At 42.1% G+C, this 19,215-nt stretch overlaps 1 protein-coding gene across 2 annotated transcripts in view; it reads left to right on the top strand.

Annotated features, from left to right (window-relative positions):
* Positions 1–18,525, top strand: part of FOXN2 (forkhead box N2) — a 33,122-nt gene extending 14,597 nt beyond the window's left edge. Inside the window, exons 3-6 of one of the 2 annotated variants that reach the window (XM_086745175.1) lie at positions 4,222–4,346; positions 8,758–8,819; positions 13,136–13,204; positions 13,688–18,525. In XM_086745175.1, coding sequence (XP_086601301.1) covers positions 4,222–4,346; positions 8,758–8,819; positions 13,136–13,204; positions 13,688–14,205 — 774 coding nt within the window. In that variant the 3' untranslated portion in view covers positions 14,206–18,525. Of the gene's footprint in view, positions 1–4,221; positions 4,347–8,754; positions 8,820–13,135; positions 13,205–13,687 lie in introns of both variants that reach the window. The other variant, XM_086745174.1, reaches the window with a different exon arrangement.
* The last annotated feature ends 690 nt before the right edge of the window (positions 18,526–19,215 follow it).

The following is a 19,215-nucleotide window of genomic DNA, read 5'->3' as shown; positions in this document are numbered from 1 at the left end:
CTTGCAGCAAGTGGCCGTAGCTTGCAAGCTTGTCTTGCTGATTGTGTTGCCTGAAACCATGTGCTAGCAGTCCCTCTGGGCACTTCTCTGAGAGGGTGAGATAATATTGTATTTGCTTCTATTTTTTCTTTGTTAATAGCATCTTAATTGTGTCTCAAGGGAGCATGTGGTCAGCTTGCTTCTGTCCCGACTGCCCGTGGAAGCAGAGGTGCCTACGGTATGTTGCATGAGAGGAATATGTTTTATTTTGTAATGTCAGGGTAAGAAGGGTTTTAAAGCCTTGAAATGAATCTGGGCTCTCGTATTAGAAGAGTGTAAAAGTCTGACAGGAGGGGAGGGTCTGTGCCCCCCCCCCATCCCAGAGCAGGCTGCTTTCTGACACCTCCCTGGCTGTTGCTGCTGGCTGTCAGCTACAAAATCACCTCTTGAAGGTCTGGTGGCAAAAGTCAGAAGAGTTCTTCCTCATGTTTGCCATAATGCTAATAGTTTGGTTTGGACTGAGATCATGTTTTGAAGTGAATCTCCTGAATTTCCCCACTTACCCTATCTGAGCTGGCACTGCCAGCCAGTTTTGGGACACGTGAATTGGATTCATTTTGTCTGGTGCTAACCTGGAAGAGGTGCTGCAGGAGCGTGCTTGCTGTGCCCTGACTGCTCCCAGACGTTGTCCGGAAGACCCTGCTGTAGCAGATCTGGGGTAAAAAAAAAACCTCCAAGGCATATGCTGGTAATCCCCCAGCACCAAGTCTCTCATTCCACTGAGCTGTGCCACATCGTGTTGCAGATGTAGCTGTGTATGGTTGTTCTGTTTGCATGCATATTCGTATCAGCCGGCTAAATAAATTTACTTCGCCTGTCGTGGCGGGCTGCGGGCGTTCGGGAGTCTACGATGGCATTCAGCAGAGACTGAGGGAAGGCTGTCCTTGCTCAGATTGCTGAAAAATATTGTATGTTATGGTTTTCATTTAATGAGTTGAAGGGCGCTGAAGGGAAAGTAAGTGCTTTGAGATATCTTGTGAGCTACCAATGCAGTCAAGAGGAGGAACATCTCATGCTGTGGAAGCAGGATGTATGTGCGTCAAACCTCTGATAAAATACAGATTACCCGTTCTGTATGCACGTATTGTGATGCTGCTGTTTGGCCCAGGTGATAGACTTTGGGGCTGAAAGACCCTTTCTTATTAGAGTTGCAGTTGAGCTCCTGTCCACAGTCATCCAGACAGACAAGATTTCAGTGGTTCTGTGGTAATGGTGATTGGGAGCTGGAACTGATGGAAAGCAAGGGGACAGTGCTGGACCCGGTCCCTGGGACACCTGCTTGCCTTCCAGCATACCTGCAGTGGCACTGGTGCCTCTGAAGATGCGGAGGTGTGATTGGAGGCTAGCGATCCTCAGGAGATACTGCTAATGCTCTTTGCATCTTAAGTACTGTCACACAGCCTTGCGGGGAGAGGGGTCTGCAGTGGGATATTGCTTTGTTTGAGGGAGTAGTGTCTGATAGAAAGCACGGGAGGACCTGTAATGAAAAGTGGTTTGGAGTTGAAAGCCCTGAAGAGTCCCCCTGCACTTTGCTAGGCTTGTTGTTACAATGGTGGGTTTGGAGATTTTTTTATTAATCGATACCCCTGGGGAGGAAAGGTGCAAGGAGGCAGGAGCAGCATCCACATCAAGCATCAATTTGCCATTCCACTGCTCATGTGGATGTGGCCCTGCCACTGTCTCTTCTGGAGGTTCTTGGGGAAACAGGGCTTGAATATCTTCCAACAGATCTCCCTTTCTTCTTCTTGGTAAATACGTGTTTTAGGGGTTTTGTTCTTCTTTTATGGTTTGTCTTTTTTGACAAGAGATGGTGGTAAACAATCTATGTAGCTATTCAATTATTTGGGCAAAGAGCAGTTTCTGCCTGTAAGCCTGTAGAGATAAGAGAAAGGTGTCTTTTATCTGACAAACCTCGTGGTGAATATACTGTACATCTCTGTGCATGCTGAACTGCCCATACCTGATGGAGCTGGGGCTGCTGCCCAGGGCTGAAGCTCATGGAGGGCTTTCTGCAGCACGGGGACGGGTGTCTTCCTCTGCAGTGAGCCTGAGCCACCAGTGCCGGCTGAGTTGCTCTGCTTCCGTTGCTCCTTGGGCTTTCCTCGCTGGACTGGTCATACTGAGTAGTCGTCCTTCACTGCTGGCAGAGGAGGGAGCACGGCAGGGTGGCAGTAAAGGACAAGGCTGCACCATTGAGGGCTTCTTGTTTCCAACTCAGGTTGCTGTAATCAAGCCCTGAAGTTCATTGCCTCTTGCGTCAGATTGAGTGTCTATGGCTCCGGGGTGTGCCCTGGTTCAGCTCCCTGTTGCCCCAGATCACTGTATTGTATTATCAGAGCAGCGAGTTGGTGGGAGTAAGTGACTGGGAAGATAAAAGAGAGAAACTAACCCCATTCTGGCTGCAGCTCACAGCTGAGCTGAATTAGGCGTCAAGTGGAAGCCCTTGCCTAGAGTAGCAGATAAAATAGTGTAGAACAGCAGTGTACTGGTTGAGGGAGTTTCCGCTGCTCCCTGAGGGCAACAGCCCCAAAGCTACCAAAGGGGCAATGCCTTTTAAAAGGGAAAAGTAATGAGCCAGCTGGCTGGCTGGCCAGAGAAAGGGTCCAGCTCTGTCTCTGGGAGAGGTGTAGGGGAGGGATCAGGGCATTAGTCTGTCGTGGAGATGATGGATGGAGCCAGTCGGAGGATACCTTCCATTAGTACCTAGCTGGCTAAATCATCCTGTCAGTCACTACAGTGAAGGAATCGGCTGTTTAATTAAAGGTAAGCTTCTCAATAGGTATCTTACTGGCTGTGCTCAGTTTTAGCATGAAAAGATGACTATAAGAAAGATTCAGGTTAAAAAAAAAAATAACTCTTGAGAGATGCTGCAGCTCGGAGATCTTTGTGAAAGGCAGTGGCTTTGACTAAAATTATGGAGTGGGACCTCTGTTTCTCAGCTGGAGCTCTCCCTGATTTGATTTTCCACTATTAATAGCAAAATATTTCCTCTTTTCAGGAAAAGTTCCATGACTTAAATAGGACCACAGACTTAAAAGCTTTGTGGGACCTTTTCAGTTTTAAGTAAGTCATGGACTACCAATAAAATTATATTAATGCTCCCTTGATACTAGCAGGAGGAGGCCAGCTGGCCTCTGTGGGCTCGCAGGAGGTGATCCATGAAGCTTGGCTTTCTGTTCTGAGATTTTTTTTTTTTTCCCCAAAAATCCTCTAGAAAGATTTTCCCATTCAGGCGTAGAGCTGCTCCATCCTTCTCCTGTGTGCATGATCACCCCTGCAACATGTGTTTCCTCCCCCCAAACCTGGCACTGCTACCTGATCTAGTTGGAGATATCCCTGCTCCTTGCAGGGGGGTTGGAGTAGATGACCTTTAAAGGTCCCTTCCAACCCAAACTGTTCTACGATTCTACCTGTAGAGCTATTAGCTGATCTATCAGGTCAGTGATTACAGAATTGTTTTAACTTTTCCTATTTAATTTTGCTCTTTATGTTGCAAGAACTACCAGGCTAGAAAACCATTTTTTTTTTCTTTCTGTAATAAATATTTGAAGAAACCCTTGAGAGGAGCAGGAGGTCCTTTATGTTGATTAGTTTTTGGTATGTCAAATTTAATATCAAGAATTACTAGCATAGTGGTGCTTACATCGTTAGGTGCATCAAAAATACATAAATTAGGTTTTCAGATTTTGAAAAAGTGGGAATAATCCATTTTGTGGCTGGGATCCAGCAAGTTGCTTTGACAAGGTGATGTGAAGTTAAATGAGTATGTGGTGATATCTAAGCAAAGGGAAAGGCACTTTGGTTTCTTACTCAGAAATCTGTTAATCAAAAGACTAGTGATCAATTCACTGATGCCTGGACAGACACTTAAATTTTACAGCTGTATTTAACAAGTATTTAAACAAGCTTGGGGGTTTAGAGAAGGGGCTTTGGAGATTCTATCCCAAGCTGGGAGACAGATACTTCCATACCATATAATGAGGGTCTTGGGACCATACGCTCACTTCGGGAGCGTCTGCTTTCCATGTGGGTGACAGAGCTGCCTGAGGATGATGTGCATCAGCTGTACAGCGGTGGATGCCTACATCATTGCACTGTGCTGCGTCTTGGGAATATTAAATTCAAAATTACTGTAACAGCCTGGCCCTGAGTTTTCTAATTTGCAGTACTTCTTTCTTGCAGGTGAATGGAAAAGGTTCATTATGGTGTGTTGATCCAGAATACAAGCCTAATCTTGTCCAAGCACTGAAAAAGCAGCCTTTTCCCTCAGCACTTGCATTTTATACTCCGCCGGCGTCGCCACCAAGGTAGGTGATTTTTTTCATGTGAGTATGGCGCGCAGTTATGTTACTTTACCTAGCAGATGAAATGCCCACATGGATGTTGATGTGTTGTTGCTGGCTGCCATCCGAGAGAAGAATTTGAGTGGGGCTTAGGTGAGCCGGGTAGATAGGGGAGGGAGACCGACTAGAAGAGGCGGGGAGATGTAACAAGCTCAGGCTTCCCAGGTAGCAGATCTGGGGTTTGTGTCCTAGTTGTCTTCGTAACTGTGGGAAGAGTTTAAAAGGAGGAGGTCAGGGCTGTGCTGGGTGCTTACTGGTAAGCCCCATTTCTATGGAGGGCAGGTAGTTCCTGGGAACTGAAGCAAAATCTTCCTTCAAGCACAGCTCACTCAGGCTGATCTAGGGTGCCTGGTGCTGTTATCTTGGAAGGAGGTATGTGTCTTCTCCTATAAGTCACTCGTCTGGATATAAAAAGTATATGTTTTATACTGTTGTCAAAAACAATCAACTTTTCTATGATCTGAAGTGCTTAGAGAGGCTGGACTAAGAAGGGTGTTTTTCTCTGAGGCTGTTAAAAGCATTTTGCAGTGAGGATGGGGAGAACAGCCTTTACCATAAACATACTCTGAGGTGGAGCATGCAAGACATTAAAAAAAAAAAAGAAAAAAACCAACAACAACAAAAAAAACCACAAAAAAATCTGAGCTTCCTCATCCAACACATTTTAAGATTAGGCTATAGATCTTGGAGAATTTGAAGTCAACGTCATGTGTCCTCAGCAGAGGAAGAGGGACAGCAGCTGGGTCAGCCTATCGAGGCGGAATGGAGAGGAGAAGGACAGGACGCAGAGAGGAAGGCATTGCTGTTGGTGAGCTCAGTTGTTAGGTAGGCACGTGGCCTGTTTATCTAGTTCAGTAAAGAATTTGGGTGAGATAAGAGATAATTAAGGTCTGTGTACATTGCCCTATGCCTTAACCTTACTGTGAGGAGTTTCCTTAACAAACAGGAGGAACTGGGATTACTGGAGCAGGATGTAAAACTGATAACATTGAGCAGCCATTTCTAAGGGTCCAACGGACGTTGACCCAGAGAGCTGGCACCCCATGCAAGCCTTAGCTGTCTGGTTAATGCTTGGTGGAGGCTGCTATGACATGTAAAAGTGGTCTCTGACCTTCCAGCTGTCTTGAGCCATAAAGGGTCATCTTGAGTTTGAATGAGCTAGGCAGAAGGGTCCTCTTTTCCAGCTTTCTGCTGGAACGGGAGCGTTACTAAAATAACCTTGAAGCATGTAAGTATTGAGAAATAGTCAAATTGCAAAGTATGAGATGGTTGGTGGTATTGTCAGGCTTTGTTTTGTGGCAACAAAGATTGTTGAAACTACTGTAATTGGACTCCAGATGGTAATATTTTTAGAGGCATTGATGTTTCTACATAAGGGCATGGACTTTTTTTTTTTTTTTTTTTTTTTTTTTTTCCCTCCATACAACTCAAGTGACGGTTTGGTCCTTGAAAGCTTTGTTGACACGGTCAAACTCTTACAATTGATTGTCACTGAATAATACAGGTGGGAAAGGACCTCTGGATGTTTTCTGTCCAGTCAGAGGAGCCAGACAGACTCGGCCTACTAGGGCAGGTCGTTCAGAGCCTTGACCAGTTAAGCTTTTCATATCTCCAAGGTCTTCAAGATTAGTCCAAAGATACAAGCACTGAAGTGTGATTTACCTACCTTGTATAAATGCAATGGACTGAAACCAGGTGTAGGAAAGGAGAGATTTTTATCTGAATGCTCAAGTACTTGCAAGATCAGGCCTTCAATTTGAAGTTGTTGTTTTTGGTAACTTTTTTCCTTCAGTGAAGGATTAGTCATATTTGCCAACAATCACAATTGCAAGGAAATCCTGGTCCTAATGAAGCCACATGGCAAAATTCCCACTGACTTCAATACGTGAAGGATTTTGCAGTGCTTGTATTTATAAGGGCAACAAAATAAAACCAACACTTTAAGACACTCAACTTCTCCCTAATGAAAGCTGGTTTATTTTCCTTCAATAATAAAAAAAACATTTGTATGATTTTCAGTCATACACAGAAAAACACGTTTTTCGGTTTGTTTGTTGTTTTTTTTTCCTCATTCCATCTTTAAAAATTCTTGGATTAGATTTAAATTCTGGCCTAATTTTGGGGAAGGGCCCCCAAGGGGCTGCCTTGTGTGTGGAGAGAAAGAGAAGGCCCAGAGAAGGACTGTCCAAATTTATCTACAGGGTGACTCTAGAATTTGACTGCAAGAGTCTCCGAATTTCCTTGGGAGGCCTTGTGTTCATAATTATTTTAGAGAGTGTTCACAGGGAATATACCTATCATTCAGCAGCATTTTGAAATAAAATTGAAGGTGTTACTTTGAGCAGAAGCTTTCCAAAACTGTAATCTGTGTCTAGTTACGCTGAAACTGGTATTGCCATAGATGATTGGCACCACTGGCGCATGGTATTCCTGCGCAGCTCGTTCAGCCGGCCGGTGCAAGGCCCCTGGCTGCATTCTGTTGCTAGTGCTGCATGTATTGTGTCCGTGGGCTCTGGGGACTGCCCTGGGCCTCGTCTTCCACATACCTTACGCGTGTGCATAGCTTGTCTCAGTCAATACTAAGCATTAATTTGCTGGAGGAAAGCTCTATGTGGATATGATTCTTGAAGGATCTGAACTGAAGCAAAAGGGTGAAGATGTTTAGCATCTGTTTGTACAATGTACCTGCAGATTGCAGAGCCAGCCATGTTGCGGTGGGTCTGTTACTCTCCTTGCGACTCTTTAAAAATTATTTTTAATTTTTTCCCCCATTTTTGGATCTGTTCCCTTTGCGCTCCATTACTCCCACAAGCAAACATACCAGACAGTGAACTAGAGTTTTGCACATCTTTGTATTCAACTGCACTGGATCTTTTTCACATTGGTTACCACACTGGGAGATGCTTAAATATTACTCTTCTTTCCAGTAGCTTTGGTTACCAGTGCCAAGCAGCCTGCAGCGCTGCAAGAGCACCTTACATAGCTTGGATGATGCATTTCAAGCCACCTTTCTTCAATTTTTTTTTTTTTTTTTCTTTCCTCTTGCACTATACCAGCCTTCATAGCTGTTACTAATGGCCAGCTGAGTTTGGATATGATGATGGCAAGTCAGAGCAGAGACAGTATTAAACGGGCATCCCTCATAAAAAAACCGTGCAGAGTAGCTGATCTCAAGGTTGTTAAGATCTGTGCAGCCACAGCACCAGTCAGTGAAAAATATTTTGTTCAAAATTCAACTTAAAGAATGAAGATTTTAGCTTTAAAAAGGTGCTTTAAAAAACAAATTCATTTTTTTAAAATTTTAATTAATGACCTAGACCAGTAGTTAAAAAAATAAAGTACCTATCAGCTTTGTGATTTTGGGGGGATTTTTGGCTGTGCCTTATTTTGGAAATTAGAGCTGCCTAAATATGATAAATATAAAAGGTAAGCACACCTTAATGATAGAAATCACCCTATTAATCCCATGAGGTTGCTGTTACAGATTGAGCTTGAAAATTCTGCTCATCACCCTTTGAATCCTTCTAACAATGCATATTGCTAGGTTTCATGCCATTTTAATAGTTGTGTACTATTTCTGTTGTATTTATTTCTAACTGTTTGCTAGTACCTTTATAATGAACTGATTAATTAGGGCTGGGTGTGTAGCAGAAAACCATGTGAAAGCTTTAACTTGCCCTGTATTCTGTAAGGTATTAAGCGGTATTTTGCCAGGTGCAAAGCTGGTCTGATAACACAAAAAAGCAGATAGCATCACCAAAACAGCCCAGCTTCAGATAGCTTTAAAGTCAGCACATATCTTGGTTTGTTTAGGGTTTGGGGTTTTTTTTTTTGGTTTTTTTTTTTTTGTTTGTTTGTTTGTTTGTTTGTTTGTTTGTTCTTCCTCAGCTTTTGGCACGACACTACCTTTCGTTTTTGTTAATCTCCTACCACCATTTCGAAGAGCAGATGAACACAACTGGTCCTTACCTATTCTGTTGCTCCTGGGCACTGAGCATCCCTATATAAGCTAATGTTTTGTTCACATGTATGTTTTACTTACTAAATACATATCTTTGTTTAAAATCCAGCCTTTAGGCAGATATCTAAAATCTGTAGAAGTTGGTATCTCTTGCCAAAAAGACTTCTGCTTAGCGTGTGTGTTTTGAGGTGATTTTCAAATGCTGATGATCACTGATAGTGCTACATAAACCATCAACCATTGTGTCAAGCCATCTACTGAGGGCATCAGAAATTGCTTGTCCATCAAACTGTGGTGTTTGGGTTGATTTTGTTTTTACCTTTCTGTGATCACAGTACTGTGTCTGCTATACTTCGTACAAATCATTTGGCTAAGTAGGGCTTGGCTTTGACCTGTTTAATTTCTTTTCAGTAGGTCAGCGTCTCCTCACTACCTAACTTCAGTCCTTCAGCAGAATCATGGCCGATCTCTCAAAGGTAAACATGTAATTTTCTTTTGCTCTGCTCCCCTGGTTTTAGTTGCAAGCAAGTACTGAAGCCCAGCTGATGTTGTGTACAGACCTGCTCTGAAGGGTCTGCTAGGTTATGAAAAAACCTGATGTAGCAGAGCACATGCTCATTATATTGGCCACTTGTGTATTAGGTTTAAATCTGTAAGACAAATTTCAAGATGTAATAGGGTCTATCTTGTTCTGCCAGCAAGGTCTTCAGCAGACACATCGGTCCCAAATATGACATACTTAAGGAATGAATAGTTCAGTAGAAAAGCTGCCTATGTCTACACTAGTTTTATTGGTTACCAAGAACTGAGAACAAAAGGCAGCAAACTTCAATGTATAAGACTTGAGGATGTGGCCACAGAAGTACCTTAAAGTTGGTTGTTTGATACAGGTGGGTGGGAGAGCATGACAGGATTTGCAAGGGAATGTGGAACAATGAGTATTCTTCAGGTGAGCATTTCACAGCTCTGTGGTACTTCTCACTCGCTTGCCAAAATGTTGGGCACAAGCTGGTGTTATTGCCAGTGTAGTTACGCAGGAAGACCCAAGTTCTGAATATTCACCCAGTTAACAGAATAGCCTCATGATGTCTGTTTAGTTTTAAGGTATCACCTTAAAAATTGCAAAATGTTCATTTTAACTCTTGGGAGAGAGGAATAGGATGGATTTGATATACGGGCTCTGAATACAGGTCTCGATACTGTAGGCTGCAGCACTGCTCTTCAGCCAAGTTTATATCCCTCTGTGTTTCCTGCACAAGTAACGAAGCAGGTGCAGTAAAAACAAGTCATGTCCACAACCAGAAGCTTTTATGTTGTACAAATGTTATTTTAACCGTAGTCACCAAAACTTGGTGGAGAAAGATTGGATCAGACCAAGTCGTGCTCAGGATATTGCTGTGGATGAGTGATCTCTTCTAGCCATGGCAGGAACTCAGTAGCGCAACGCATTTCCCCATCTAGCAACTTAAACATAGGTGTCTGTAGATGGTGTTTCAGAAGGTGCCCATCCCTCCTGGTTGTCTCTGAAGTAGCTGGCACGGCTGTTAGGGTGTTTGTTTGCTACCTGCAGATCGGCCCAAAGGGTGGGCTGGGCACTGGCGGCAGCCCGTGAGCTGAGCCGGGGATGTCGACATAGCTACGCTTGTGCTTTTGTCACAGAGACAAAGTCAAAGTGGTACTGCTGCTGAAAAGTAACAGAGGTTTTGGGGGAGGGTTTTACTGTTTATTTTCAGGGAATCCCAGCTGAAGTGCAGTATTGCTTGTCTTTCTGGTGTCCTTTTCCTTAGCCCAGTGGGATCTACCTGCTCTTACAGGTTTTAATGAGCATTAGTGTAACAAGGACTTGGCCATAGTTCTGTCCTAGAGATTTCTACTTTTGCTTTCCACTAGGAAAAACAGACAGCCAGATTCAGATTTTTTTTTAAAAAAAAGAAGTTAATTTAAGATGGAAATCTGTTTTTCATTGACAGTCAAATGAAATAAAGTAGCAACAGCTGTTGAACAGAAGATAGTTACTTCATTTTCCTGTATGTACTTTTTTAAAAGTTTTCTTAATTTCAAAACATTTTAGTGGGCCTTGGACCAGGAGGGAACTAGACAGCATGCTAGTAGCAGCATTTCTTTTGATGAAGCCTGTTGAGCACAAGTCTTGCACCTCACTACTAAAGCTTAACACACTGAAGGCTTGTCCCTGTCAAAAATAATAATTTTTTTTTTAAGTGCTGAAAAGTGAATTTTGCTCAACTTTTAAAGGGCTGATTCCAAGAAAAAGTGAGCATGCATTAACTTGTTGTAGAGGAATGTTATTAAATCTTTTTCAAAAGGATAATGAAAGGGCACTGACGAAGTAGAACTTGAGCAGCATAGCAGACATCCAGCTCTCTGGTTTTGCTAGTGCAGTAGGCCTTGAGGTGAGAAGGTTGCTTTTAGTTTTCGGCCACAAACCAGAAACATTGGTTAGGCAGCAAAGCCAAGGTTTTTTATAGCTCAAACAGCTGCCTGGTCCACAGATGATAATTACCGTGCATCCAGACAGAAGTTTTATGGTGGTACCAGAGTGGCAAGGAAACCTCCTTGGCTGGCTGGCTGCTGCAGGGCTGCTAGATGTGGGATTCTCGGGGCTTGTTAGAGTATCGGAAATCCCTCTCCTCATAATGATTTTGCTGGTGTGTCCTGTGACAGGTTTGGAGATTGCTGGCCTGATGCTAACTATTCCAGTTTGCTACACCAGAGGTTCCGAAATAATGATGTATATCTGGTCTTATTTAATTTCTGCATCTCTGTGAAGCTGTTCAGCATCTCCCTGGTATTAGAGGCCAGGCATTAATGTTCCCGGGGTCGCATAGAGCAGCTATTGTGTAGATTAAAGACTTCCCTGTAATAAGATGCTTCCTCAGACGTTCTGCTGGGGAAGCATAAATTTGGGAAATACTGCTCTATTGAGGAGAGCAATCACAAATGAAGCCAAAGCACATTCATGGTGATGCAGAGGACTGCTAAGGAGCTGCTGCAGAAGTCTCTTCTCTTTCTTTGGGTGTACTGAGATGCAGAAATGCTCTTTGCAGGTAGTCCTTCTGTGTTGCATTAATGCTTCAAACTGCATGTCATCTAACAAGGTGGTGCTTATATACCAAAATGAGAGGTTAAAATAAAATGGATGTAATAGCAAGTAAGGAGTGGGAATATTTAACTTTCTGATTATGGTAGTGGAGGAAAGTAACTCTTCATGCGTTTTTAACTTTATTTTTGTCAGTTGGATACATCCGACTTATAAATTCAGGGGCTCTATTGCTGCCAAAGAAAGACAAAACAGAATTTTTTTTAAAAAAACAACCTCATGAGTGCAATGAGATAGACGTTAAAGTATGCTGGTTTTCAAATTGAGAGATGGTGAAAACAAGGAGGGACATGTGTATGTTTTATAACCTGTGTTGGAAACAGCAGCTCAGTCCCCATGTTGGTACAACATTCCCAAGGTGTCAGTGTTCTTCAAATTTCTCTTTGACCAGGGATGAAGTTAGAGACAACTATGTAAGACAAGGAAGCCAAACTGAATTCTGCAGCCTCCCTCCCGGCACTAACCCTCCCCTCAAATTCAGTAATATAGTTAATGCATATAATGGGGGAGAGAGGACACCATCAAAAATGACATTGCTGATGTTTCACTTCAACAGTTCCCACTCCAGTTCCAGTTCAGCAGGACTGAGAGCCCATTCTGCTTGCTGCCAGTACCTTCCAGCACGTTGTCTTCCAGTCCCGCTTTTCCACTCACTGCTCATATGTGCATACATACATACGTATGTACACCTTGGATGTGGTCTTTCGCTCTGAGACACCAAGGCTCTTGTGAGAGCTCAACGTCTCTCTGCTGCTCTTTTCCCAGATTGTTCCACCATATATATTTCTTATCTGTTTCTCTCCTGTATAAGGAGTATTCATCATCCGTAGCTGAAGTGACCAAAGAAAGACGTTGGGTTTCCTGGTGGTTTTTTTTTAAGTGCATGAGTATGTCCTGAAATGAATGGGAAAGGCATGCTTATTTCTTTTCGTTTTCACATGATCATGCTTAGAAATGTCACTCTTTGCCATAATATCCTCAAGGTGCCCTTTTTTAGATGTAAGCAATCCACTCTGGGCAGCAAAGGATGGAGTTTTACAGCAGTGCTTGTCACTGTAGCTAAAAGCGCCGCAGTTCACCTAAACCTTTTCAAGTGCCTATTTATTATTTAGATCCCCATACTTTCCACATTGAGCAGTTCAGTGCCCTTTGCCCTCTGGTCTCCTGGATTTTTTTTTCCTGTTTGACTTGTTGTTAGTGTGAAAAATACTGCTGGAGAGAGGTGTGCTGAATTAGTGCTGTGTTAATGGATGTGTTCGTTCCTCAGCCTTGCTTATTCACATAATGAGGGTATAAAGCTGCTGAGATGCTTTGCTGTGCCATATGCATAATCTTTCTCTCTCAGCCAGTACAAACAAAAGCCACTTGTTGATAAGTATAGCAACAGTGTCGTCATATGAATGTCTAATTAATGTCACTGATTCTTAGCTTCAGCATTGGTAAGTGCAATGTGAGAATTGAGCTTTTGAGTATAATAAGTTAAGATATGAGACTGTTCAGTAACTGTGTTGCAGTCTGTAAGAGTCACGCTCTGTCTAAATTTGTACATCCCCTTCCTCCACCCACTCTTTATTGTAGGCCAATATATGCAGATATGTATTCATCCTATGTTCTAGGGACCTCATTTTGTCAGGCTTACGTGAGATCTAATATTTTGCTGCTTCTCCTTCACAGAATCCGATATAGATGCTGCTACTGCAATGATGCTGTTAAATACTTCCATCCAACAAGGGATGTTGGACTGTAAGCATAAGCCATTTTACTCTGTTCTTCTCTACCCAGTAGCTAAATTTCTCTATAAAGTTTCTCTATAAAGTCTCAGGAAACGAGTATGATCTAGTTTCCAAATAGTAAGAGCAGTCAAGAAGCAATTCTAGTTTGATTATTCTTTCTGCTGGCATTGCAGAGTTTTATAGAACCACCTTTTTTTTTTTTCTTCTTTTTCTTTTTCCTGGTTAATTTTGTTTCTTCTGCAAAGTTCTTCCCCTGCCCTCTTTGTGCTAGATGGCAAGAAGAGTTTCTTAGCCTCTTCTCTGTTTCTTGAGCTCTTAGTTGTGATTAGCTGAAGAGCGTTGTCCTCTGTGGATGACAGTAAATGTGCACAAGATATTACAGCTCTTGAATACTCATGTTCAGCTTACTTTGCAGTCAGCCAGCCGTAGCATGCTCATTTTGCAGGTGATCTCATTGCAGTGTTTGCTTACTGACAAATCTTGTTTTTAATAGGTGAGAAACCTCAGCCTCTGAAGACACCTAAGAAGAGGAGTTACGGCAGCGCATTCAATCCTCCCAGTTCCATAAATCTGCAGGAAAATGATTCTGCGGCCATCAACATTGATCCGAAGGAGGATCACAACTACAGTGCCAGCAGCATGGGTTCCCAGCGCTGTGCATCTAGGTCCAGTGTGTCTTCCTTGTCCTCCCTTGACGAGGTCTATGAATTTATCTCCAAGACCAGCCATGATGGAAGTGATGGCAGCGAAGGATTTCACAGCGAAGTGGATACAGACATTGACTCTGAAGATGATCCTCTTGGAGACAGTGGCTATGCATCACAACCTTGTGTAGATACCTCTGAGGAAAGTCAGCCTAGCAACAAAGCACTTGAGGTGTTATGTCAAGAAATCGATGAGGAGTTGAAAGAAGCAGCAGGGTCTCTGCTCCATCTTGCTGGCATCCAGACGTGTTTGAGTTCCTTAATAAGTACTGCAAATACCCACTGTCATAAGCAAAGGAAAAAATAGTATGTTTGTCAGTGTTGAATATATACATATATTTTTTTTAATTGTGGCAATACTCTTCTACTTTTACCCTTCACAAGGGAGATCAAAGCCATAAGAGGACTCATTGCTTTTTTATTTTTGGCGCTAACTATAATTTAGCCATTTATTTTTAAATCACTGCCTAAAAAAGAAAAAAAATTACCTAATCTCAAATTAGAAGGGATGCATGACTTGTGAAAACCTGAAAGCATACTTCTTAATGATAACGTTTCTTTTTTTTTTTTCTTTTTCTTTTTAATAGTTAATTTTAATTTTTTTGCCAGAGATCTGTTTGTTCAGGTGCACATTGTGGATCATATTTACATCTCAGCTGACCCCATCTGCAGAGGTGAATTTTGCCCTGCGTATGGTTTCTGACTTCCATGTAAAAGATTAAAAAGGAGGAAAAAAAAAAAGAAAGAGGAGAAAAAGAAAAAAATGTCCTGGCCTTAGTTGCCTCTTTCCACCCATCCTCTCTTCACTCTTCTGAGACCGGACACCTGGAAACGCTGGTGAAGTAGCTCCACGTTGCTGCACTTTTCAGCCCGTCTGATACAGTGGCTGAAAACCTGTAGCACTACAGGAACTGCTTTCAGCAGGATGCTAAGTACCCCTGGAAGAGTGGGTATAAGGAGTAGCTGAGGTGGGTACCACCCACAGTTTTCTTTTTTTTTCCCCTCTTTCTCCCAAATCTGCTGTGTGCAGGTCAGATTCCTGAAGGTTTTTTTTTTCATCTTTAAGACAAATTGTCTCTTTTGGAGGGGGGTGTGTCCTTTTCATGCAGATGCATGCATGCATACACGCACCTTGGATGTAGCTGACAGTGAATGGTGCCACTTGCCATGGTAGATGTTGTCCTTGTGTTACCGTCACTGTTGAATACGTAGTAGCTGTGTAGTCCTGCAACATCTACCTTCTGCTCCCCTCTACTGATTCGAGGGGGGAGAAAACCCAACCGTTGGCGGTGGTGATGACATGGATGAGGTGGAGGCTTTAGGTGGCTAGGTGGTGAATGGCTGCTGAAAAGGTAATGTCTTTACCCCCTAATCTGAAACAAAATAGAATAGCTTCCTTTTGGATCAGTGAACCCTGAATTGCTTTTGCGGTTTTTGCCCCTTCACCCCAATGCTCATTGTTTTTTGTCCCATGGGCTCTCCGTACCTTTTGTTTCCCCAGATCACTGTGCCTTGTGCTGTGTAAGTCCTGTCAGCCTTCTGTCACATATGGGACATCTAACAGGCAAGGCTAGGCTTTAGCCTTTGGATATACATCATAGCTCAGGAGGGCTCTCTGTTTTGGAAGAAATTCCTTCACAATTCATTTTTGCAATAAAAGAATCTCTTTATAGTTCCCAGACATCCGTTGGCCAAAAATCTTTTAGTGGTATGGTGAACCATTTTTCCTCTTTTTAATTTTTCTTCCTTATTTTAAAATTGGTGGTGATCGCTTACATCTTCCTGTAGATTATGGCTTTTTTTTTTTTTTTTAAAAAAAAAAAAAAAAGAAAAGGTTTTCTGTTCAAACATGGGTAAGCAGTTCTGTTGGAGTGGGGTTTAACAGTACTGTATGTATAAGGATGCCTTAAGCTTGTTGCAGAATCATATACAGCTATCAAAGGTCATCTTTCCTGTTTCCAAAAGGTAGCATGATGTGCCATAAATGTTCTCACTAACACGTAAAGCTATTGTTTCCAGCAGATGCTGGGCAAGCTGGTTGAAAATTAGGAGCAGAGCCACCTAGGAGACCAATGTCCACTGTTTTGATTGTTGAAAACAGTGCTGGATTCAGCCAAAAGTTAACTTTTCCCTAAAGGGGTATTTTTCTGGCTGTTTGGAGGCCTTTCTTAGATCAGTGTGGTTTTTTTTTTTTGTTTTGGGGTTTTTTTTTTCTTTTCTTATTTGCCAGTCTCTTCATGAATACTGCCATAAATTGTCTACTTTAAATATGAACACAGCCATGCTGCTGAAGGTCTGTTGCTCTGAGGGCCTGTTCCAGTGCCTCTTGAAGACAACGGTGGTGCTCCCACTGATTCAATGGCTGTTGGATCAAGCCTGAAATATTTGAGGTTCTTGTGTTTTGGAATTTAAAGCCAACGTTATTTTTTTTTAAAGCACAAACACTAGGGAAAAAAAAAGTGGGTTTTGTTTTTTTTTTTTTCTTTTTCCAATTACTTCAGTTTTAAGCATGATTTGTTTTATTTCCTGAAAGGGAAGAAAAATACTCTGCTGCGTTCCTGCTTTGTGTGAATGCTCATTAGCTTACACCCGTAACGGCAACATGTGTGCAGACCTGTATGTCTTCTGGATATCACAAGTGGTGCATTAGCCAATTAGAACTGATATCGGACGTGTTACTGATGTGTGATCGGATGTGTTAGGTAAGGGGGTAAAACTTGCTATTTAAAGGAAAATTAAGTACCAACGCAGTGGTTCTTTAGGATTTTGAGATGTGGAGATGTGAATGCTTGGTGGAACTGCTTTTTGCTCACAGGTTGCTTTTGTACCTTAATGGAAGACTGCAAAGGGCAGAGTTTGTGTCAATGTGAAAACAAGGATTCAGCTACACAGAAATTTTGTCAGCAATCTGGGATTTTTCCCGGTGCCATGATTTCAGTTGCATGCTTTTGAAGAGGGGTGCTGCCTGGCTCCCACTGAAGGTGGCTGCAGCTTTTCTGCAGCTTCCAGCAAAAGCTGGATCAAGGTTCAAGTATTCTGGAAACTGCAGTCATAGTCGGCTTGTAGTTTTGTTCTGAATTTTTTTTTTTGCCTCAGATAAAATCTGAGAAGAATAAGACTTACTAGGAGTGTGGCTATGCTGCTGTTAACCCTGAAGATGGTGATAATGCCTTCAGCATTTCTGAAAGGATGGTGTTGGGATGCTAACAATGCATTTAATTACCATATGCAACGAGCAATAAAACAGTAGTAATCAGAAGTTAACGGTGAAAGCTGCATCCCTCCTTAGTTCTCCCAGGATGCAAGTCCTGGAATTGTGGAAGGGCAATTGCAACCTTTCTCCGGGACACAGAATGGTGTGGCAGGGCCATGCTCTTCATGCTTTGCTGTTTTCCCTCTCTCCTTCCAAAGGAGAAGGCAGCCAGTCTGTGCCCTGACCTATTTTGCCACATTGTCCCACGCCTCTGCCCGTGCATTTTAGCAGGCAAAGGCCGCCAGCTCAGTTGCAGAGCACCCCTCTTGGTAGTGGGAGAATAGCTGCCCTTCGCTTACGTACCTAGCATTGGGTTTGGGTTTGTTTGCCACCTCAGTTAGAGACCCTGGTGTATATAGTATAAATGGAGTATAATGAAAAGTTATTTTGATTGGGTTTGATTTTTCTTTTTTTAGTGACATATGTAAACTGTTCATGCCAATGGTTGACTCAGATATATTTTGGCAAGAAAAGTATTAATGAGCCACACTCAATTCTTTAAATGCAGTGAAGAAGTGTATGAGACCCATGTACAAGGAAAGCTGCTCTGTTCAGGATAGATCTGATGTGAATACTGTGTGGCCCTGTATTGGCCTTTGAGATTCCAATACTAAATTACTGCTTTTGCAAAAGTCACATCAAATGTTTTAAAATCCAAGTTTTGGAAGTTGTATGGTTTGCAACTTGTCACCAGCCTGAAAAGTAAATACAAGTTTTGGTTAAGGCAAAGTACACTCATACACTTAATAATGGTGTAGTCAAAATATTTATTGAAAAGAAAAGGTAGAATATTTTAAATGTTGCACCTGCCATTATATCTTAAAGCACATTCTTCTCACCTAACTGCCAGTGCCATTATCAAGTCTGTTTTATAAATGTACATTTCTTCAAACTAAAAAGTGCATAATTAAGAGTATTATGTTACTGCCATATAGTGATATAAAACATTTTATAATTGCCAATTCATTGTAACTATTATTTATTTAAAAGTGAATTGTAAGAATGCTTTCTGATCAAATGAACCAGAGTTGTTTTTAAACCGTTCCCGTTAGCTTGTTTCTAATGTAGCATAAGCAACATCCCTGGGTTTGTTTAGAATAATTTTGCCAGTAGGTGACCAATTCTAACCCTTTTTCCTCCAGTTTAGTCCTTTACCCGTTTTAAAAACGATTTACAGAAGTTTAGTTTTTTGTATGCTAATCTCTGTTAATTAAAATGTTTATAAAGTTTATTTTTACCAAAGAGATGCAATTCATTATGACAAAGTATTGCAGAATAAACTTTGTTTTATAACATTTGTGACTTTTCTGCCCACATTTTTCATTCAGATGATCAAAGGGGCTTTTCTAAAATAAACAGCATTGCAAACACAAAGCGCTGTGTTCTCTCTTTATCTACAGACCCTGGTCTCAGATGGTGCTCCAGGTCCCCCACCTTGCCACTTAAATCTCTTCCACAAGATTGGGCTAGTGTAAGCAGGCAAATGTGTAATTTGTTGTAGGTCTCAGCTTGGTTAAGACTGTTGCATGCATGTGCAAGTCATCTGTACGATTCAGAACCCTATCAGTCCATAGCAGGATTTGCGTAGTCAGGTTCATCCATAGCTGGCCTGTAATATTTGAAGAGCATCTTACTAAGGCCAAGATTTCACCCTTCAACCTGGAACTTGAGGAATGTTTTGACGTCTTAGAAACTGCTGAAATGCTACTGCATACCTTTTGCTCTTCCGTGCAAAGCATTTGTTTAAGCAGAAGTAACTTGAATCTTTTCTGATGAAACATCTGTGATTATTTACAGTCCTGTATCCATATCGCTGCAGCCGAGTTGCCTGTGTGATACTCAAAGATCAACAGCGTAATACAGGACAGGTAATCTTAAAAATGTGTCCCTGGATAAAGCTGCATAGGTCTTATTTGGTGTTTTTTCAGTGTTTACTTTCTTTAGATAGGATTTAGTGTCTGCTGGGTCTTTGTACATAAGGCCTTATGGAAAGGACACAAGTGGGAATGCCCACCTCTTCACTAGCAAGAATGAAGCACTCCCCACGCCACTTCCCGCGTGCCT

The sequence above is a fragment of the Chlamydotis macqueenii genome, chromosome 3 (genome assembly GCF_036417535.1).
Source record: "Chlamydotis macqueenii isolate bChlMac1 chromosome 3, bChlMac1.mat, whole genome shotgun sequence".
Taxonomy (NCBI): Eukaryota; Metazoa; Chordata; class Aves; order Otidiformes; family Otididae; genus Chlamydotis; species Chlamydotis macqueenii.
The sequence above is the reverse complement of the archived record's forward strand: the minus strand, read 5'-3'. Positions and strand labels throughout refer to the sequence as shown.